General features: G+C 36.2%; 1 protein-coding gene across 1 annotated transcript; it reads right to left on the bottom strand.

Annotated features, from left to right (window-relative positions):
• Window positions 1-213: 213 nt before the first annotated feature.
• LOC137405038 (nucleoplasmin-like protein) lies at window positions 214-6,075 on the bottom strand. Its single transcript, XM_068091263.1, has 5 exons — window positions 6,064-6,075; window positions 4,094-4,235; window positions 1,913-2,052; window positions 753-872; window positions 214-471 (listed from the first exon to the last, which is right to left on the bottom strand). The coding sequence occupies exons 1-5, from the start codon at window positions 6,073-6,075 to the stop codon at window positions 214-216; spliced, it is 672 nt and encodes a 223-aa protein (XP_067947364.1).
• Between the last annotated feature and the right edge of the window lie 18,690 nt (window positions 6,076-24,765).

Raw genomic sequence — 24,765 nt, 5'->3', positions numbered from 1 at the left:
CAAACTCAGTCCGGTACTATTGAAAGAATATATTCTCCAGGCAAAGATAAACCTTTGTTTAAATATGTACTTTTCAATGAACATCTAAATATGAAAGCAAAACCAGATATTTTTTAAAAATATTACTTTATAAAACTTGGTCCAGTGCTCATGTAAAATTCAGCGGACAAAATGGAAAATCTATTCAAACCTTACATAAAAGTATTTGCTGCTTTATACCTTTCTTTTAACTGCCTTGTTAGGAGCATCTGAGTTTTTCTTCTTCACATTTTTTTCCGCTTCTTGACCCTCTTCATCACTTATATCTTCACTTTCCCTTTCTTCGAGAGCGGAATCTTCAAATTCATCTGACAAATTTGAAGGGATGCTGTATGTTATCTCTTGCAGTCCTGTCAGATAGATCGGCCCGGTACCATGGGCTAGTCGAATAACAGCATCACAGCCGAGGCTTAGATCCAGATTTAGCTGGTTCTACCAAAATAGTTTTTAATGCTAAGCACATAGCTTATATTGTGTGAGGCTAAGAAAATATAAACAACTATCTGTCAGTCAAACATCACCAAATATATGCAGGAAAGTTTGTTGAAAGAATCAAAACTGTCTCACATTTTTACAACTCTTTGACAAGGCTCTAATTAGTTGAATTTTGCCACCACCTAACAATTGTTATAAAATTATGCATGTATTCTTAAATCCATGCATTGGTGAACACACAAGCTTGAGTTCTCTACAACTTGTCAAATACTGCCTACCATTTCATGTACGCCATTGGTCAGGCTAGCAAGTGCATAGCTGGCTCTCTTGTTTTCTTCTGTTACTTTTACATCCAAGATGTTTCTTTCATTAGGTTTGGCTTCGGCACCAAGGCAAACCTATGCGGAGTATGCACCAAATTTTATCCCTCAGGTAACACTAGGCAAACAATTCACACTATGTTGGAGCTATGAAAGAGAGTGATAAAAACCATGCACTCATATAGCCTACATAATATGGTTAACAAAAACCGTACATAATACCACAACATCTGATAAGGTAGTGTAAAGTGGATCAGTTTGTGGTTTAGTATTTCACTGTTAAAAGTAAATCAGCATTCAACTCAAATACTTTCATAACCAAATTAAAATGAATATTCACTGAAGATGCTGACTCATCGTAGATATCATATTGTGGTTCAACTGCTACTGTAATAACAAGTTGTTACGATCTGACAATATTATAATAATTCTGTAATAGCAGAGTGTGTCAATGTTCTTTTGAATGAACACTGCTTAATCATGGAACTGGTTTAATAGAGATAAAAGAACCAACAGATGATATTTTTTCTTTAAAAGTGTATAATCTGAGGAGCTTTCTTCAACACTAGTCTATTAGACACAGAGACAACAGAAACTACAAGAAATGACAACTTTGCTAAAAACAGAAACAAAATGAACTCTTTCTTCAACATTCTTCAAAAGAATAAAGGGCAATAATTCAATATGGATTCAATTAGTCTCAACTCGAGGGTTCCCTCGTGTTAAACATAACATACACCGATGTGATGTTCTACCAGCGTATCATAATTCAATCTGGGTCTTCTGCCTACATCTCACAACATATTTACAGATTTATATATTTACAGACTTACATATTAACAAAATAAAGCCTAATTTTTTTATTAAAAAATTTCATACCCAACCTTAAAAGCAAGCAACCACATTCATTTTGTTGAATATACATGCATCCATTAATAAATTACATTATCATCTCCCGTTATTTTTTGAGTTAATGATGAAATGTAAATTCATTACTACACTACAATATTGAGGTCAAAGTTTGTGTTTTAACAGATTAAAATTCTGATCATGTCATGCTAGCTCCATTTTTTCAATGTCAGCAGTACAATACTGCTTTCATCATGGTATCAACTTACGCCTCTCAGAAAGAAATTAGCTGACTCGATACAAACATTCTCTACGTCTGTGTCAGCGGTTTGAATGTAGCCTAATATGGCTTTCTCTGAATGTGAAATTCCTAAGTAATGCTCCTTCTCATTTTCATCAAATCGTAGACCTAAAAATGATGTGCAAGCTTTCCAAACACCCATACAAGAAAGACAACAAAATACCCATATATATACCTCGCATACTCAACTAGCATCTGTTAGTTGTTTGAGAAACTAGTAAAGCTGGCCACATCGTAGAAGCAATCTCAATGTGTCTCTGATGTTACAAACTTCTACAAGCTCTTGGATAAATACTCATGAAGTGGCTTCTATATTGTGAAACTTTATGCATGACTCAAATCAAACATTTCGTCAAGTTACTTTGATTCTTATTTCCAATGGGATATAATCTCAAGCTGACTTACAATGAACGGCTAAACTAAGAGATCAGATTTAGCCCTAAAATCTTACACAGATTAAGCATACATCAGTGAAGAACCATCAGTGAAGAACCATCAGTGACGAACCATCAGTGACGAACCATCAGTGACGAACCATCAGTGACGAACCATCAGTGACGAACCATCAGTGACGAACCATCAGTGACGAGCCATCAGTGACGAGCCATCAGTGACGAGCCATCAGTGACGAGCCATCAGTGACGAGCCATCAGTGACGAGCCATCAGTGACGAGTCATCAGTGACGAGTCATCAGTGACGAGTCATCAGTGACGAGCGAGTAGTGACGAGTCATCAGTGACGAGTCATCAGTGACGAGTCATCAGTGACGAGCGAGTAGTGACGAGCGAGTAGTGACGAGCGAGTAGTGACGAGCGAGTAGTGACGAGCGAGTAGTGACGAGCGAGTAGTGACGAGCGAGTAGTGACGAGCGAGTAGTGACGAGCGAGTAGTGACGAGCGAGTAGTGACGAGCGAGTAGTGACGAGCGAGTAGTGACGAGCGAGTAGTGACGAGCGAGTAGTGACGAGCGAGTAGTGACGAGCGAGTAGTGACGAGCGAGTAGTGACGAGCGAGTAGTGACGAGCGAGTAGTGACGAGCGAGTAGTGACGAGCGAGTAGTGACGAGCGAGTAGTGACGAGCGAGTAGTGACGAGCGAGTAGTGACGAGCGAGTAGTGACGAGCGAGTAGTGACGAGTAAGTAGTGACGAGTAAGTAGTGACGAGTAAGTAGTGACGAGTCAATAGTGACGAGTCAGTAGTGACGAGTCAGTAGTGACGAGTCAGTAGTGACGAGTAAGTAGTGATGAGTAAGTAGTGACGAGTAAGTAGTGACGAGTAAGTAGTGACGAGTAAGTAGTGACGAGTTATTACCCAATTCTGCTTTAACTGGCGTAAGTTTATACATACATCTAGATCAGCCCCGCATATTGATCATTTGTTTCTTGTCAAAATTTCGATAGTCGTGTTAAATATTTCTCATGCGGCCAAGCTTGTTTAGGCGATTATTTTTAACCAGGACTTCCGTTTTTGCAGACTTTTACCAAGGCTATTTTTTTTCAAAGACTAATAAATTGTAGAAGTCATGGTTATCATATGTTTAGGGTTTGTTGTTAAAATGCTGCCAGATTCTAACAATGACTGCTCCCCAAAGCCAGCAGAGGACCAACCGAGCAGTATTTTCGCTTTCTTGATCTCAGGCAAAGCGTTGCAAGAATATCACCTGTTATCTGATAAGATAATTAAATTTAGTTTCAATTAGTTACTTATCAAAATTATCATCCATTATTTGACACAATAATTATTTTAGCTTTCATCAAATACTTTTTTTAATTTGCTCATATTTATAGGTATTGTTATTTATGTTTAACTGTTTGCTGATTAATCTTTGACAACTAATTTCTCAGCCATTTTGTTGATGACTTTACATAATTATAGAAAGAGGTTATTAATTGGCACAAAATTATACACCGTGCTCTACTCCAATCAGTATGCAGGAGAAATACAATTTCCTGTTCTTGTAAAATGTTTCTGGATTCAACAAAAGCAAATCTTATAAAATTGTAGTATACAACATAATGTATGTAATAATATTTTGCATAGTTTTACTAATTGTTTCTGCAAAGAAAACAAACAGTAATTTTTTACCCTTTTTGCCTGCATTAATATATTTAGTAGCAAACTACAGGTGATGGATTCATACTAAACATACCCAGCAGCATTTCTTCTGTTACTAAATCAGTGTCATCATCAGCTTCTGATTCAGACTCACGAAGTGACCTTGACTCGTCCATGTCGCTGACTTCAGCAATACTCACTGACCTCGTTCTCTTAGCTGACCGCGGCATTATGAACTACAAAGTAAAGAGATTCGAGCTATCAAGCTAGCTACTCCAACTTTCGAGCAGTAATCATCCACACATTGTGGTATATTAAATTGTTGTGAAATTTTTGTCAGAAAAACTATCACGTAAGGATATAACCTCAAAATTCAATAAGTCATTTTCAAACTAAATAAACATGTTCAAGGTATGAGATTAAATTGGTTGTAAACTTTTGTGATGAGCAGTTTTTAAGTAGCCTACTGCGTATTTTTATTGTTGTACTTCTATAATCAAATACTTATGATAATTTACTTACAATAGGTTGTAGCTATTTTATGAACAGACTTGCTTCACTCATCAACACAGCCCTTCAACTCGTTACAGCTTTTTAATAGTTCTATTACTAGCTGTTCAGTATATATATATATATATATATATATATATTCGAATCTGTCCAATACGCCCGAGGGCATTATATGAACATAAAATTTGAGATAAAATGATTGATAAGAACGCTAAAACCTAATTTGTTGCAATACCAAGATCGTATTAAAAAAAAAAGCTGGCTGTTCAGTGTTGCTAAACCTTTCTATTATTTGTTATTGAACCTACTGTCGCTGTTTATTTATAGTGCTATTTCTATTGTTAGTACCTATTCATAGAACTATCTCTATAGCTATAATATATATGTAATGCTACCGTTATAGTTATCATCTATTTATAGAGTTACCTCTCACTAACCTTAATAAAAGTATTTTATTTTCAATCGCTTTATATTAGCAGTTAAAGGCTAAGGTTTAAGAAATAAATTATCATATCTCATAGTTCAAATCAATTTTTACTATTAATTGAGTATAAAATTAAACAAAATAAACACAAAAAGAATTTTTAAAGCGTAGTTGACCGTTGATCAACAGTTAACCATTGTTGATCCAAAAACATGACTAGTAAGCTTTTTAAAATGATTGTTCCGACCAAACTCATTGGTATCAAGTCTCGCATCATTTTGAACTAAAAACAAAGCTATCAATATTTTAATCTATATCTAAAATATAATCGAAGTTTACGCTACCCGAGTTTTGAGCTAAACATTCGCCGCTTCGTGAAAAAGTTAACACTAATGAACAAAAAAAATGACTTCACTTTTTACCTTAATAACATACTTAATAAACTGGTCTATCAATAATTGAATGCCTCTAGATAGAGTTTAGACCTAGAGTTGCTCTAAATAACATTGTCGCTGCCATTTGAGAGTGTCATGTTCAAAACATCCCGCCTAGATTTAGCTATCACAATTTGAAAATATTTCAGCAATATAAGACCAGCCACTAGCCTTACCTGTTTTCCTTCCTTTCTGAAAATAACGGCTCACTGAGAAATAGTTTGTTAGCTACCTATATAGCTTAACAGCTAGAGGATTATGACTGCTGAGAGGAAACCATGTCCAAAATAAGTGAAGCTTTTTAATACTTGTAGCAATTATTGCATTAACTTCTAGTACATGTACATAAATACATGTATATAGCAATGGGTAGGTAGATCATAAACACTGACCAGTCCCACACTACAAGCCTTAGCTAGACTTGAAATAATAACAAATAAAATTTTCTAATAAGTTGAGATGTGTGGCAGGCCGGAAAAAACTTTTTTATTTTTGCGACAATTATGGCTTTTAGATTAAAATAATTTCTGAAAATTAAAAAGTAATTTCAAATATAATTTAAATTCAAAGTTTAAATTTTAATATAAACACAAACAAACACACCGATACTGTAGGCTACAGGAAGATTGGCCATTATTTTCCTGATCATACATTGTACCGCAATTTATAAGATACCATCGGAGACACATCTCATACCATCGGAGACATGTCTCATACCATCGGAGACATGTCTCATACCATCGGAGACATGTCTCATACCATTGGAGACATGTCTCATACCATTGGAGACATGTCTCATACCATATTTTTGATGCCTGGTCGGTCTTCCTGTTTATCTCAATGAGTCAATAAGGTAAGATGCATTGCTAAATTTAGATCTGGAACTCAAACAGTATTTGTTGGACAATCTGGGATAGGTTACTTTGAGCTCTGCTCGCTTGCTGACTTTGAGATCAATGGCTTTGATTATTCATGATATTGTGCATTGGGGTCGGCTTCACTACTTTCATGATTAATAATTGATAAAATATTTAAAAAGTATTTTTCTTTTTTGATTTTACTAATTACAGTTTGTCTATTATTGATACGAATAAAACCAAATCAAACCAAAAACAATATACTGTGCTGCACCAGCGATGCAACATGACAGCATCTGAACAATGAGAATAAACAAATCTATCTATCGGCTAACCACTACAACGGGATGAAAGTTCTAGCGTGTCAACTTGCTCTTGCCCCTGGACACTGTATCCTTTCAGTCAAACAAGTAAATCTGGTGCAGCGATAGCCAAAAATCCTTTCAACATTCCTACGCAGCTCTATGGAATAAATGGCAAATGTAACAAAGGATCAGCCGAGCCAGCGCTGCCTTTGAGCAGAGACTGTAGGACAACAAGCATATGTCAGTCTGAGTGGAGTTTAATGTGTATCGAGCAGTAGTTCTGTCAACACTCTTATATGATGAAGAGACCTGACTATATATTAGGTTCAAGTAGAAGTACATCGCAAACATCAAGTGGCTGGACAAGATCATGAACATAGAAGTCTTAAAGCAGCCAGATCTACCGTCACTGACTGATGGCCTAGTTGAGAAAAGTTTGAAGTGGTTGGGCGTGTACACAGGATGGAATATAACCGGTTCTTATGTCAACTGCTATACTCGCAACTATATGATAGTAAACAAAATCAAGGAAGGCCTACACTGCTATAAATATGTAGCTAAAAGAAATTTAAAATTGTGACAGATCAATACAAACTCATGACAGATGAATGCTTGTAATCGAACCAATTGAAAACTAACGATTGTATGTAACCCACAACCATAGATAGTTTTAGGTGCCTTGACTGACTGCAAGAAAGTGATTTAAAAGTGAGTAGAAGTGAGTTTTAAAGTAAATTAAACCCATATTAAATTAGCCTTTTATTGTTGTTGCGAACTGATAAAAGGGCTATGACAGAAACCATGGCATGTTGTTTTTACATAAACTTACAGCAGTTAAAATCTTTTAAGAGTATTACTTGCTATTCTAATTTTTTTTTTACAAATTAACCCCAGAAGAAATCATGCTTGAAATGATAAATTTTCAGCAATTATGTTCATTTCCTCAAACCAAAGTACAAATCATTCAAGTATGAAAGTGTAGTAAATGAGCTCCCTGATAACTGGTGCAATAATATACATGAAAACAGGGTGTCTCTTATGACAGGTGAAATGTTCAATAAATGTTCTCACTCTTGAAAGGTTTTTTTCAAAATAAAAGCCCTAAAAAGCATACTCTAAATGATAAAGTATTTGCCAATATTGAGAGAACAATCTTTGAAGCATGGAAGTGCAGCAAATAAGCACCTCAATCGTGACTGACACTGCAACATATACTTTAGCTACACAACATCACAAATAATTATATGATTGTTCATTATGGCCTCAGCATCAGCAGTAATAGTAATAAATCAAAAAGATACAAACTTGTCAGCATTTATAACCTAAACAATATGAATAACAGTCTGTGCTACAACACTGAGGTAATAAGAAACAGAATAGCTCCTTGACAAAACATTTACTTGAAACTTATATTAAGTTTCAAGTTTAGAGGGATCTTCTCTTATCAGGTGGTATTCAAATCAAGAGTCAATTAGGATTGACGTCAAAAATTTTCTAAAAAAATTTTCAAGCAACTCATATTACCTAGACAGTTGTGACTCATAAGAAATGATCTAATACCTGGTTATTTTGATAAATACATCATACTATTTAAAAATGGTACGGCTGGTTGGACAGAGCAGCCTTAGGGTACATAGGAGCAGTGTGAACAAAAGCGTGTCGCCTGATTGGTTAGACGATAAACTAAAACGCAACACAAAGAATGCAGGGTATAAGTGGACAGTTATAGTAAACAACATCCATAAAGCATGAAGTGCCAAGTACAATAGCATACAAATTGTTGATAACATACAGGCTGAATGTTGACCAACCGTGTGCACACACCTCACAAACTTTCATAGACTCTTACGAACTCTCATGATTGTCTACTCATGGCAGCTATAACATGTGTGAAGATAACATTTCATTATGTTTGTTAGCTGAAGCAAAACAGACATCTTCTGCACTGGGTAAAAAAATTACTTTAACTCGCTTAGATTATGCTGAAACTGAGCCTTGCACTTTATTGAATGTAACAGTCTGCATCTTTGTTGGGATATTACCTGTTCATTAGAAGAGATATTACCTGTTCATTAGAAGAGATATTACCTGTTCATTAGAAGAGATATTACCTGTTCATTAGAAGAGATATTACCTGTTCATTAGAAGATATTACCTGTTCATTAGAAGATATTACCTGTTCATTAGAAGATATTACCTGTTCATTAGAAGATATTACCTGTTCATTAGAAGATATTACCTGTTCATTAGAAGATATTACCTGTTCATTAGAAGAAAGAACAAACTTACAATTTATTCAATTAAATAGATAAAACTAGAAAGAGTACATACATCATAAAATGCTCTCAATATGTGATCAAAGTGACTAGGCCTAGACTTAGGCTTAAAGCAACAGCTAGATAAAACATGCAAACAGAGTGTAAATTTTATACTTTATGGCTGAACAACTTCAGCAACTGTAGCACTGTCTAATCAGAGTTTTACAGCTTGCAAAAGGGGAAGTTTTTCACCACTGTTCAGCTAACAATTCCTGTCAACTCAGCAAGCTATGATCATAGAGTTTCACTCAGAGATGAGACCATCCTAGTTATTAGCCTCTTTCTTTTTTAACTTTGCAGCAGTCACATCTTTAAGGACTTCGACCTTTTACTGGCAGGTATCTACCCTACAAATGCAAATGAATATTTGTTAACTTTACAAGCATTAACATAACTCTACTCTGTGTAGCATGGCCTAACTTCAAAACTTCCATGTGTTTGTTAAAGCTTAAATCCAAAATTTAACACTAAAATCAAGCTACAAACTCTGATAGGTTTTAATAAACCCATCAACACATGTTCAAAGCAGTCGTTAATATATCTAGTTGTATACCCACAAAAATTTGTGGTGTGTGCAAAGGAAGAGATAATAAAAAGCAGACAACTCTGTTCAAGCAGTAGCACCTTGGAAAATATTAAGTAGTTAAGTAGGTTAAAAAAAGACATTTTCATCAAAGATGAGAAATTCCAAATATTCAATGAACTTATGAAAGTACCAGATAGTAGCTTTTAATGAGCTTCACACTGATAATAAGCAGCGCGAAGGGCTTTTCTAGATTAAAGTTCAGCTGAACTGTTTTGGTGAAAATCAAACAGTTTTTAATCTGTGACTCATAATAAAAACTCAAAAGTAAAGATTAACGTTCTTTAAAACTTATGCATTTCAACAAATTCTTACAGGCAAGTAGATATTAGAGCTCAAGTAGATGTTTAAAACAAATACGACTCTAAAAACTCATTTCTTTACTCGTGTGGAAGGTGAGAGATGAAATGAGGAATTTATTCAATTCTTAAGCATCACTCATATTTTCACTTCCTCCTTCTTGAATAGCTGACTCTTCAAGTCTGTGTCACATTTCTACCAGTTTTAAACAAAGCTATAGTTAATTGAAGCTCTGAACCATAAATGTATGCACATATTCTCAAGCTCATGTGACTTAAGCACATTAAGTAGTGTAATAGTTTTTCACAACCTGCTAATTACTGCCTACTAGCTATAATACGCCATTGGTCAGGCTAGCAAGTGTGTAGCTGACCGTCTTGTTTTCCTCTGAAACTTCTGCATCCAGGCTGTTTCTTTTATAAGGTTTGGCCTCTTTGCCAAGACAAACCTATGTGGAGTATGCACCAAACTTTATCCTTGTGGCAGCACTGCGGGGCCAAAGCTCACTACACTGTAGCTATGAGAGGGAAGAGGGATAAACACCATATACTTTTGTAACCTACCCTATATAATTTGGTTAACAAAAATTATACATGAAACTACAACATTTGATAATGTACCGTAAAATTAACAAGTTTTTAATTTAATATTTTACTGTTAAAATTAAATAAGCATTCAACCCAAATATTTCCAATTCAAATTAAAATGAATATTCACTAAAGATGCTGACTCATTTTAAATATAATATTATAATTCAGCTGCTACTGTAATAACAAGTTGATATGATCTGACAATATTATAACAATTGTGTACTATCAAAGAGTGTGCGTGTTCTTTCGAGTAAACACTGCTTAATCATTTAATTAATTAAATAATGTTAAAAAGGAACAATGCATCAATAAGTAAAGTACAGTGCAGCTACAATGTATATATATATATATATATATATATATATATATATATATATATATATGTATATATATATATATATATATAAGAGCACATGAGTCACTATATGACCAGTGCTCAGAAAGGAATTAGGCGCAACACCCGAGGAGCTAAACATCAGTTACTGGTAGATCGGACGGTCTGTCAAGACAGCAGGAGAAGGCAAACCAATCTTGCCATGGCTTGGATTGACTACAAAAAGGCTTATGACTCAATTCCCCATAGTTGGATAGTTGAGTGCCTCAGTATGTACAATGTTCACCCTGCTCTTGTGGCATTCATCAAGATGTCAATGACCAAATGGAAGACAGAACTGGAGGCTAATGGCAAAAAGCTGGCGAGTGTACAAATTAAGCGAGGCATCTATCAAGGTGACTCCTTATCACCGCTGCTCTTCTGCATATGCCTAAACCCTCTAAGCAATATGTTGGAGGAGACTCAATATGGGTACCAGTTTAAGAGTGGCACCAAGATAAACCACCTCTTCTACATGGATGACATCAAGCTGTACGCTAACAAAGAAAGGGACATTGATTCGCTAATACACCTCACTCAGGTATACAGCAAGGACATCGGAATGACCTTCGGTATTGAGAAATGTGGAAGGCTAATTCTTAAGAAAAGCCATTCTATGCTCACAGATGGCCTAAGAATGCCAAATGGTACCATCAAAGATATAGAAGAAGGGTACAAGTACTTGGGGATTATGCAAAGCAACATCAACCACGAAGCCGAGGTACGTCACAAAGCCATTATCGAATACAAGAAACGCCTTCGGCAGGCCTTACGGAGCCAGCTCAATGCCAAGAACCAAGTCATGGCAATAAATACCTACGCACTGCCAGTAATAAGATATCCAGCAGGCATAATAAAGTGGACTGAGGAAGCCATCAAAGAAACAGATATAGCAACTCGTAAACTGCTGACCATGCATGGAGCACTCTACCCAAAATCTGATACTACTAGATTGTATCTTGATAGGAAAGATGGCGGTAGGGGACTCAAAAGTGTACAGCAGACAGTGAAAGAGAAGGAGCAAAGCATCAAAGCATATGCAGCCTCCATGGCCATCTCAGATAAGTTGTTAGCTGAATTTCAATCGGCTGCTCTTACAACGGACCTACGCCCTGATGATGAGGAAATTGACTGGCACACGAAACCTCTTCATGGTGCTTACCTCCAACAAATATCTAAGGTTGGCGATCTTCACCAGACATATATGTGGCTAAACAAAGGAAACCTAACGGCCAATACAGAGCCGCTAATCATGGCAGCCCAGGAGCAAGTGCTCCCAACAAGGCAACTCCAAACGAAAATCTATCACACTAGAGACGATCCTAGATGCAGACTGTGCAAAGATGCACCTGAGACCATCCAACACATCATCAGTGGATGCAAGCAGCTAGCAGGGAACGCATACACTGAGCGGCATAATCATGTCGCAGGTGTTGTGTATAGAAGTCTATGTGATGAGTATGGCCTTAATAAACCACAACACTGGTGGGAAGCTCCTGGTAAGGTCAATGAAAATGACCGGGCTAAGATCCTCTGAGACTTCTACATCCAAACTGACAAGCATGTCCTAGCAAACCAACCAGATATAGTGGTGGTAGACAAGGAGAACAAGAGGGCTACTATAATAGATATAGCAGTACCCAATGACTACAATATAGCCAGCAAAGAAAAAGAAAAGGTAGAGAAATATCTCCCTCTGGGAGAAGAAATTGAAAAATGCTGGAATGTAAGAACAACTGTAATCCCAGAAGTCATTGGGGCACTGGGCGCAATAACACCGGCGCATAAAATGTGGCTTGCCCAAATACCGACAGCAATCAACTCAGGAGAGTTGCAGAAAAGTGCGCCATTGGGAACAGCTAAGATCTTGAGGCGAGTGCTCAAACTCCCAGGTCTCTGGCAGGAGACTCGAGTTAGAGCAGAATTTACCACCCATACGGGGTATCCGGGGTGAGGAAACCATTCTTTATATATATATGTATATATATATATATATATATATATATATATGTAATATATATACATTATAAATACGGCTAATAGTGCCGCACCTGTGAGAGGTGTGGCACTATTAGCCTTTGTGCAAAGCTCATCACTTTTGTGATTTGAGCACTCTAGTGCCAGCACATTGACTTTCTTAAAGTCTGTGAGGCAACTTAGTTGTTTCATGGCAAGATGTCAACTCTCATTGGTAATGGGATTTGTGTCCCTTGCCAAAGCTCTGAGCTGCACTGATGAGGCTTCAATAGCCGAAACAGTACTGTCTGTAGCATGTATATTTAAAGAACCAACAACAAGGTGGAAGGGTGGCACCGGCGATTCAACCACAGGGCATTTAGCAATGGTGCATCAAATCTCTACCAATTAGTCAGAAAACTGTATGGAGAATCTAAATTGTTATATATTCATAATATACAACATTTAGGAATAAAGAACCACAGGCTAAATAGCCTACTAGAGGTTATGGTTACCGGAACTAATGGATATGGCTTAGACGTATAGGAAACACGTGACCCTATTGGTATATAGTGACTGGGGAGGAGGCCGACTTTCTCTTGTGATTTTGTGTTCATGGTGAGTGGTGAATTGCTTTCTTGAGCAATATAACATGGCATCATAGGCATTCTTGTGTGAGGAGGACTGATCGGTGACAAACTATTTAGTGGTGTAGTCGGGGATAACTATTTATATCGGCGATCGATAGTGGTGATATAGTGCTCAGTGATTTTCCGTGGTGTATTTTCTGTGGAGTAGTGGTAAATGGGTAATATTATACAAGATAAGTGGTGATTATACAGTGATATAGAAGTTCTGAAAGATGATTGGAGGTGAGTAGAAGCTACTTTAAATATGGCTAAGAGTTTGAATTTCAATTAATTTCTAAAATTAGTAATTAGTAGTGATGATGTTGGCGGATCATGGAAAATTGGGTAGCTGAGTTTAAACTAAGAGTTGAGATGATGACTATAAAATTAAGTCAAGAAAATATCACAGTAAATAGTGCTGAAAAACTGTTGATGTATTTAGAGGTAGAATGAAATTAGTATCTCTGTTGAATGCAGTGGGTAAGGCAGGTAGAGCGGCTTTAACATAATATACATATACAGTTTCTAAAAGATACATATACAGTTTCTAAAAGTTCCATAGCTCATTCATAGGTAGAAGTTGCACTTTTTTGATTAAATCCCAAATATTATTTGGGATTTATTACAAATTGAAGATTTATAGCGAATTGAAGATTTAAGTAGAAGAATGACTTTGGGGCTGAATATGCTTTAAGACAAAAATTTGCTTCAGCCATAACAGTAAGTGGGTTGAGAGAATCTTTTTTTGTTCATTTGATGCAACAAAATAATGATTCAGTTTTTAAGTATTTTTTGAGCCAAAAAGATAGCTAGAGATTCAGAAAGAACCATATATACCGTTAAGGCAGACATGTCTAATGCAAAATTGGAAGTAGATGCAGTAGAAAACAAATCAGAGAGCAACGATGATCAGTTCAAACTTGACTCTGATTCAGAGAATGAAAGAGAAGTGAGCAGAATATCTTCTAGAGATAAACATAAATTTAGAGTGTATGGTAAAGATAGGATTGAATAAGCTTTGAGAATTATAGCGGTTCATCCAAGGATTCTAGTAGGGAAAGACAGCTTGAATGGTTCAGGAGAAGTATAGATAGGTATTTCGCGAGGAGATAGGATAGGTCTAAAAAAAGCTGTAGACGGTATCCATCTTTGGGGAGAGATAAATGCTATGGTTGTAGAGTAAAAGGATATGAAATTAGATTCTGTCCAGAGATAAGGAGCTGTTTTTGTGCTACCAAAGGGCACACAATTAAGGACTGTAAATTACATAGAAGTCAAAGTAGAGATAGGTATGAAAGTAGTGGAAGTGGTGAAAGTAGAAAACCTTACTCTGGGAGTAGGACTTCTTCTGAGTCTAGTAATAGCAGCTGACTAGACAAAAAGTTTGTCAGAAATTTATCTAGTAAAGATGATGGGTTTACTTTTGACACAGGAGCTGATGTATGTACTTCATCTGAAAAAACTAGGAAAAAGCTTGGTTTCAATCTGAAAGAACTCTAGCAAATTTTGAATAGAGCTGATGGAAATAGACTGAATGTTATAGGAGTAGCTGATGTAGCTATTAAAAGTACTTATAGAGTTATTCATACTTCCATCTACATACTTAAAGGTTCGAGAAGAAATATTTTAGGTATGCCCGGAATTATGAAATTAAATTGGTTAGCAGTTATTAATGCTTTGTGTGCATACAAATTTGAGCCCTTGAAAAAAATGTTTAAGACTTGAGTGACTAGGAACAATGCCTGGTATTTTCGGTATTGACTTGAATAGGAATGCTAAACCTGTTAGATTGTAGGCACCTAGGCCTAATGCAGCAGATTTGTGTAAAAACGCTAAAAGAGAAATTGATAAAATGTTGGAAAGTAAGGTTATAGAACATATACAAAAGGCAACTGATTGATTTTCTGGTCTCACCATTGCTATAAAAGAGGCTGGTTTAAAAGAGGTTGGATCAAACAGTTAAAATATATGTAGATTTGACCAATTTAAATAAATGTGTTAGAAAGTAAGTATATTCTTTACCTAACATTTCAGATATGTTGAGTAAATTGTCAAAAAGGGTTGAGTTTTCAAAACTTGATGCTAATTCTAAAATTGGGCAAGTTACACTTAATGAGAAGTGCAAGGAATTAATGACTTTTGTAACCCAATGGGGTAAATTTTGGTTCAAAAGAATGCCTTTTGGCTACCTTCAGCCCTTGAATTCTTCAGAGAAAGATAGAAAAGATGTTGAAAGGGTTAAATGGAATTGTACGTTTGATGGACAATATTTTAGTTTACGGGAAAACTATAATCAAACATTACCAACATTTACGTAAAGTTTTAAAGAGAATCAAAAAATCTGGCATTACTGTAGAAAAAAAAATGTGAGTTTGAGTGTACTGAAGTGGAGTTGTTAGGACATTTGGTTAGCAGTTCTGATATTAAACCAGACCCAAGTAAAATAAAAACAATAGTTGAAATGAATCCTCAGAGAAGCAAAAAGGAGGCTAAGAGATTTACTGAAATGGTAAATTATTGACGAAGTTTAATAAAAAGTTAGCTGGTTTATGTACTCCGATTTGTGGAGTAACTGGTAGTAAATTGAAATGCTTTTGGGGTCCTGACCAACAAGAAGCTTTTGAAACTTGAAAAAAAATTTCTAATAGTCCAGTATTATGTACTTTTGAGATAAATGCTAAACATATAGTTTCCCTAATGCTAGTAAAAATGCACTAGGTACAGTTTCGCTACAGTATAACTAGGAAGGTGGGTGGTAACCCGTCGAATATGCTTCTGAGAAAATGACTGAAACTGGAGGTAAATATCTCATGGTCAAAAAGGAAGCTTTAGCTACAAGATGGGCATGTGAGAAATTTGATTATTGATTAGTTGGTAGAAAATTTGAAGTAGAAACTGATCATAAGCCTTGATTGTGATTTTATAAGAAAAAGATTTGTCCAAGTTACCTGTAACGGTGTTGTTTTTTACGGACTAACGAGATATAATTATGATATTTTTTATACTCCTAGAAATGATATGTCCGTTGATAATTTGCTGAGTCATCCAAACAGTGGTGCTGTTTGTGATGAGGTAAGTAAAGTTAATTGTAATAAAGTAGAAGCTTGAGTTAACTCAATAGTTTCCTTTTCTGCATATGGAGATGGGAAGGAAGAGAAACTTAGAGAGTTAGTAAAGATTCAGACGCTCTAAAGTGTATAGAGTATTTGTATTCTGGATGAACGTCTGAATCGGATGGTTTTAGTAAAGATCCGATGATAAAAAATTGGATGGTTTTAGTAAAGGTTTATATGGATCTAGAGAGATAAAGCATTTAAAATAATATATTGTTTTATGACTCTATTCAGTACATTCCTCAGTCATTGAGACCACAGTATTTGGAAATTTATAGTGAAGGTCATCAGGGCATAACAAAATGTCGAAGATGAGCTCAACATCATTTTGGTGGCCTGGTTATAGTGAAGAGATTGCAGATTACCGAAATCGATGTAATGTTTGTGTTATGCATAGTCAAGTCATCCATCAAACCATGTATGAAGCAGAAACACCTTTTAAACCATGGAGGGGTGAAACTTCAATGAGAAAATGGGTTTCATAGTAACTACTAGTAGCCCACAGTACCTTGTTTTAATGGGTTAGCAAAAAGTGTTGTGAAAATTGTGAACGGATGATGGGAGAAATCTGAAGGAATTACACCTTTGTTTTCAGGATATACGCCAAGTGATTTGATTTTTGGTCGAGCTATCAGATCGAATTTGGGTTTCTCATTTGAAAGTAATGTTGTCGATGAAAGGTTTAAAAAAAATGAAATTAGAAGCAAAAAGAAAGTTAAAAAGCGTTGAGATTAAAAGTATGTAGTTTCAAAGTTAGACAAGTTTAAACCTGGCCAAATGGTTTATGTAAAAGTCCCCACTGATGTATGTTCAAAAGGTAGTTTTGAGAAAGGATTAATCCCCTGAAAACTACTGAGTTAATGTAGGCATGGGTAAAATACGTAGAAATAGAAAACCCTTTTTTTGTTGAATTCTGATGACGAGAATACAACGTCTGAGGATTTTGACGATAACTGCCTTCTTTCTTATAGTTACTCCTCAAAAGAGGGCAACTCTGAAATAGTAAAAAATGCTAGTGATTTATCTGAAAGTCAGGAGGTGATGATTCCTGATTTAAAGATCCGTGAACAGGGGGAAGAAACACTTGGTAATGGTGAGCATGTGGATAAAACTCCTGGCATCATTGAACACTAGGGAGGAGACTCCTGTTGAGGATAGAATTGGCCTAGGAAATAATGATTTGCTTAGAAGGAATTCTAGAAGTAGATTCGTGCTTTTTAGTAGAGAACCTGTTGTCCCTAGCTCAGGTCAAGTTAGTAAACCACCTGAAAAACATGATATGGAGTATTATAAATTTATTTGTTTATAGTTTCCGATTGATATCGTAACAATCTTTACTGCTGACTGGATCATTACTTATGGCGAGGGCTGGTAATTTTCTGAGAGGTGGTGGTGGTGCTGAGAGAGGTGGTGGTGGTGCTAAGCGAGGAGGTGCAGGTAGAGGGAGGGGTGGAAGAGCAACTAGATGTGTGAAGTTGACAAAGGACGCTGAGCGTAACTTGGTGTTTATTAAGCAGAAGGGGAACGAGTCGGGTAGGAACTAGAGTGGAGGTAAAAGAGAAGTGTATGGTAAGCCAGGTAACATGAGGTTGGGTGCCTGTAAAAGCTTTAGAGATCATTATGCTGCTCGGTGTCTTTGATTTGTTGGCTATAACTATAAAGGTCAAGGACATTATGCTGTACATTATAAGAAGAAATTGTGTAGATTTTGTGCAGAATTAAACTATGGACTTGAAAGTTGTACTATTGGTGGGTCCTTCAATAAAGAGATTACGCTTAATGGGTAGGGGATAGTAGCAATAGGGAACCTAAATCTAAGTTGAAAAAGCCTAGTTTGAGTTTACCTTTTGTTGCTAAGGCGAATAGTTTTGTAGGGGACATGGAGTCAGAGTCTGTTTTGACTGAGACTGCCATTGAGTAGAGGAGAGCTATTCTTTTGCATAGGAGGCAAGTAGAGGGGCAGTACAAACATGCATTGTCTGCTGTAGAGAAGGATGAGAGAGAGTTGGAGGAAGAAGAGATTGAGAGTGAGAGGTAGTATAGAGAGGCTTTGATACGCTTGGATGTGGTAAAGCAAAAGAGGGATCATCGGAGGAGAGCAAAGAATGCGAATTCTGCACTTTTCTAGTACTTTGCTAGTACGCCTAGTAGAGATACTAGCAAAGAGTGCAAGGTTGAGGAATCCAAAGAAGAGATCCAGTCTAAAACCTTGAGAAAAGTTGTGAGAGTAGTTCCTTGCAGAGATGATAGTACTGTGGAGAGTAAGGTTAAGGAACCCAAAAAAAAGGTCCAATCTGAAAGCTCCATTAGGAGTGGCAATGATGACCAGCTTGCTGGTTCTGAGCTAAAGGGCGGCAATGAAAGCTAGCTTTCTGGTTCTGAGCCAAAAGTTACAGGTAACCCAATGGCAATGTATGTGGAATTTGGAAAGACCAGTTGGTGTGGGAAGGGTGTTAATATAAAAAAATTTGAGTAGTTAAATGAAGGGGAGATAGATTGAGATGTATCGGGTTGTGATTAAAAATATTAAACTTGCGATAACAGATAACTGAAGAAAGACGAGTAAGCAAACAGAATAATGAGCAGGTAGAAAACTGTGTGTATATATACAGTCAAACATGGATAACTCGCCCCCAGATAGTTTGAATACATGGTTACCTCAAACGGTTTTGTTTGGTTTGTTCCCACGCAATGATAAATTGCTTCAGATAACTCGTCGTCAGCTTTGCTAATTCAAACAGTTTTTTGAGCAATGGCTACCAAGACAGTTGTTATCGTTTTAGATTATTACTTTATTCCAAGTCATAAAGATAAACCTCAACTTTTAGTAGTTCATATGTGTATTTATTACCATCATCGGCAAAATATTTTTGTCAATGACTTTTCAGCACAGAACTTAGTAAACACATCTGGAAACTTAAGAATGACAATACAAGCTTCAAGATTAAATGGGAAATTATGCAGAAAGCTAGACCTTATTCAAACCAAACAAAGAAATGTCATCTGTGCCTTAAGGTGTAAGCAAACTAGGCGATTTTATCGTGAGCATCATGAAGAGGGTGGAGATATTGCTAGTGTGTGCATAAACACACTTGAGCGATTCACCAGCGATGAGTAAATAGAGCGTGCTCGCAAATAGCCAATAGAATTCTGTATAACCAGTTACTTCAGAGTTATTAATAATTACAAGTAAATATGGCGCTTCCACGTCAATGACGTCAACGACATCAACGACTTTTGATTCTACTACACAGAGAGAAATTTTGATTGAATTTTAAATAATTAATAAATCTAAATTCATGGTGACAAAACTGTACTCAAAATTGATTTAATTGCATTTACTAATGATTTACTTATGCCAACGCATACTGTGGCTATTAAATCATATTATGATTGATAGCTGAGCTGTTTTACAGGTATGCTAGTGCCTTTTCAATCATATAGTGATTGATAGTTAAGCTGTTGTACAGGTATGCTTTTTGTGGAAATAACCAAAACTAAATCATTCTGTGATTTAGTGTTGTGCTGCTATGAATGCTCCCTGTTCACTCTTGGTACTATCATTTTTAGAATATAATAAAAATTGTAATTTTATACCAGGAGAAGACTATTACACATTGAGGTTAGTTAGTTACTATGAATTATTTTTTTCCATGAAATACGGATGGTAAATGAATGTATAAGCATAATATAATATGGTAGCGTTAAAGCTATAATATGAATAAAAAAGGTTTAAAAATGAACGGTTTTGTGATTATGTATTTACATGTAAATGTTTATAAATATAAAAGAGAAAATCTATTGTGTACTAGCGATGCCAACCAAGACACCATCAGTTGGAGTTCTAGAGAAACTGTTGCTGACTATCCCCCATCATTTGAAGAAGTCTCCTCTGCAATGCAGAGGCTGTTGTCATCAATGATGAGGGCAGCCGTAACAGACGTTCCACCAGAACCCCAACTGATGAATGGGCTTGGGTATGGTACCTCCTGATTAAAAACAAACAAACACTTAACATAGGCCAGAAATGCATTTACCTCAGTTGCCATTGGGAACACTGCTCCCGTTGGCAAAACCAGGTATATGCACCCCTGTGCCTTTGTCAAGACAATTGATCCTATTCTGGTATCATCCAGGATACTTTGCAGGTGTCTCTCCGTAAACAAGCTGGTGGCTGCTGACTTGCCCCTCAATACACATTTCTTCAAATCATCAAGCTTGTCACCTATAAAATCACAACGGTAGTAAATTCTTAGTTTTATGGATACAAAAACCTGTACTTCTGATATATGCTGTTGTAGTCATCTAACATGACGATGGGAGATAATGCAAACCTCTAGCTCATGTAAACTAAGTTACAACTAGTAATAGTGACAGGTCGTGTCATTTTCAATACAAACGAGGTCAGATCACAAAATTGTTTTTAGCCCAATGTAATAAAGAAATTTCTCAGCTTTTCAAAACTGTTTTCGGAATTAAAATTGAAGCAACTTAACCTGAGATTGAAAAAGGTGTTGGTCAATATGGTCGTCACCACAAACTGAGAATTTCGTCTTTAAAGTTGATGGATTGAATTTTAAACAGTATTATTTGTTGACATTTTGGAATGTCATAGCAACCGCACGCTACAGACATCATATTTTCATGAATGTTGATATCTATAGGGAAGAGAACATGGCGAACGATATGAAATGGGTCTTGATGATGTCACTTCAACTCGAATACATAAAAACGGTGAGGTCAAGGTCACATGTTGTGTCGTTGGAAAGGAACGCATTAACCCACAGTAAAAGAGATACTACCAAATTGTGTTGCACATTGAATTGATTATTTTGAGCATAAAATTGATGCAAATGTATCAGTGTTAGAATAATTACTCAATGCACTCACAGAACTTTTACTGAGATGAATGATTAGCGTCTTTAGGGTAGACGATCCAAGGCTTCTGAGCCTGGGGAGACAATTTGATATTAATGTTACCTGTTTAGTAGGTAAGTTAGGTTTAAGTTAAAGCAAGTTAAAATTGATTAAAACATTATTAAAATAACATGAATATAATATAATAATATAGCATAAATAAAATATAAATTAATAGCACTGCTGCTACTGTCTATGATTGATGTTTACATTTCCGTATCAGGGCGATACAGTTAGCCTTAGTAGACTTTTTAGTAGTTTTTGAGGATTTTGCAGTCGTTGCAGCAGACGTATTGTTCTGTGATGGCTGTTGAATAGGCGCTGGGCACACAAGATTTCTTTTGCTCTCATCACATAACTCTCAGATTTCTTTGAAAAGATATTGCCGACGTTTAACGCTCAGACAAGGTGGCGGAATGATTTCAGGCCGCCCTGACCTGGCTGACTCTGCAGACATAAGCTGTATATCTTCACTCTCCACACTATTGGCATGCTTTTTACTTGGACACTGCCTGCAGCAAAACAACGATTACTGCACACACTGTCTATTAGTGTTACATTTATTGTACAACATTGTCGAATTTCTCTATGTTGTACTTTCAACTCAGATTAAGTAACCAAGAACCTTTAGATAGTTTGTGTATAAATAGCGCATGCAAGATTTGCAAATTCTTATTTCACTAATTGACAAAATGAGAAACATACCTTAGCTATATCAGAAAGAGAGGAACTCTGTTAGTTCTGTATTTTCTTCTTAGCAGGCCAAAGCAATAATCACAGCTGAACTTCGTGTGACCGGCGACGAGAAAATTCAGTTCAATTTCCTTGTGCAGCCCGTTTGCAACGTGCCAAGCCATGTACTGTATTACTGCGTTGTTTTTACTCTGGCCACTAAAAAGTATGTATGTATAAATGTATACATAATTTTATCAATACATTTTCAATACAAACATGAAACTTCAAAACATTGGATGATGCTTGCATACCAACAGTTGGCAGCGTGGAACAAAGCTTTCTCTTCACCAAGGCCATAGGTCTCTAGATAGTGATGAAAATAGGATACGACGCTGTTGGCTCCTTTTGTCGCACAGGCAGTCTCATCAATAGGATAGTTCACTTGTGCAGGGAAGGTGTCACAGGCCACTCCAAATAGCGCACACATCCGAGGGGATTTGAAATAGAGTGGCCCAGGTTGCTGTGGGTCGGCAGGGTAGCAGACCTAAGAATTAAACAAAACAACCATTTGTTGTTTTCTATAGACATTCAAGTACATCGTACATTTACCATTTATATTTTAATTTTTAAATGTACATTTTTATTTATAAATTTGATTGTTTTTATAATTTTTAATTAGCATTTGTAATTGCTGATTGCCAATTGTTAAAACTCAGCAATGTTTCAATTTAAAACAGTACATTCATAGCCTTATACCTTGCAATAGTCAAGTAATTATTGTTATATTTTGGGCTGCATGTGCGTTTTTGACGAAACTATAAAATAAGATTTGCGTTTTGTTACAAGCAACAAGAAATGTTTTAAAAAATGTTTTTGACCTACCTGCAGTGCATAATCAAATTTGTAGTGAGCAACAGGAGATCCAGTCAGAGGAGTGTTGGTACCAAGCTTCGAACCTTCTGTTAAATATTTTCGTGACGGCAGGATCCCTAAACTACGACTGTTATCAGTAAAACTTGGCTGAAAATTTCTATCTAATCCATCATTCTCAAGATCTAAACTAATCTTACTGCTTCGAGAATCACTATTACTTGCTTCTCTACACTGTAAATCTAAATAATCCACATCGACTTCTTCAAATTCTTTCCAAAGGTCACCACCACCGGTATTGCAGTGAGACATTTTAAAACGCGATACGTAGACTGATTAACCGGAAATAAAGTATCGCCATTTTTTTCGTCCTTAGAAACCACTTTAAAGTCTGCAAAACAGTTTAATAAAGCATCCTAGCTAATCAAACACCTCAGAAATTTATTCCTGACATATGATTCACCCTAGAAAAGTCATGACCTCAAATTACAAAAGTCTAGGCCGCATGGACCAGTTTCACTTTGAGAGCCTATTGTGCGTTATATGAAATGCCGTGTTTGTATTGAAAATGATATGCGCTGTCACAATTATAGTTATGTGGGTAGGTGAGGTTAATGATTAGGAGTTATCTAACTCTATGTTAAGGTTTGGGTGAGGATAATAATATAAGTCATAACTAATAGCTCATGTAAACTATGCTAAAACTAGTAATATAGATGTAGATCTGAGCAGGGTAAATGATTAGGAGTTATCTAACTCTGTGTTAAGAGTTAGGAGATGATAATAATACAACTCATAACTAATCACTCATGTAAACTATGCTACAACTAGTAATATAGTGATGTGGATCTAAGCAGGGTTAATGATTAAGAGTTATCTAACTCTGTATTAAGTGTTGGGTAATTATTATAATACAAGTCATACCTAAACTCTACTACAACCACATTATAGTGATGTGGGTAGGTAGGGTTGGGGGATGATTATATTATGTAACTGATTATAACTAGTTTAGGATATTGCCTGTAGGAGTGAGTATAGAGTTATAACTATGGATGCCATGATTCTCCACATACTGTACCTTTCTTCTCTGTCATGATCATAACCATATCAGTGAAATCATCTGCATTGGCAACATCAGTCTCCAAACCAATTATTAGTCTGAATTCATACTCGATCTGTGTAATCAAATGACAATTATTAATTCAAGGCTACTGGCAAATAGTTGGGCTGGTATGTATGGTGCAACTATGCTGATGTGGCTGCACCATGGTGAGGCTGTTTTTGAATTGATTTTTTCTATCATTAGTATGGATACTACAATTGCACCCATTCAAAAAACATTCAACAGGTTGGTGCATCAGATTGAGCCCTTTTGAAAAGAGTGGGATTTGCCTCCCCCTTGTGCCATCCAACAGTACACATCATTATAAACAATGGGTATTTCGAGGGAAGCAATTATTAGTCCATTCAAACAGACTACGACATAATATGACAAAAACCTACAGTACGTACCATTTCAAAGCCTCTTGTCAGGTGCGGCCATCCCTCAACAAATTTGGTTATATCGATATTCTCCTTTAGAAGTTGAGTTCTTCTTTGGGTAAAGGTTTCGGTCAGTAGCTTTTGCTTTCTTCATTAAGTAGAGCCAGGTCTTTCATGTTTGGTGCTGCTGAAATTTATATATCTCGAATTATTGTTTTGAGTTTCTGTGTTGGTATGAATCCAATATCAATGTGTGTTTCAATGAGCTACATGCAAATGTGCATTCCGGAAGTAATATTCAATACATGCATATGTATGATAGGCTAACCGAGTGCAATCATTAACTTGCATATTCCACAAAAAATTTGAATTCATGAAACATACCAGTTGACAGTTTTGCTTTATTGGGTGGCAGAGTATCCACACCTGT

Source organism: Watersipora subatra, chromosome 9 (genome assembly GCF_963576615.1).
Source record: "Watersipora subatra chromosome 9, tzWatSuba1.1, whole genome shotgun sequence".
Lineage (NCBI taxonomy): Eukaryota > Metazoa > Bryozoa > Gymnolaemata > Cheilostomatida > Watersiporidae > Watersipora > Watersipora subatra.
This window is presented reverse-complemented; position numbering and strand designations above follow the sequence as displayed.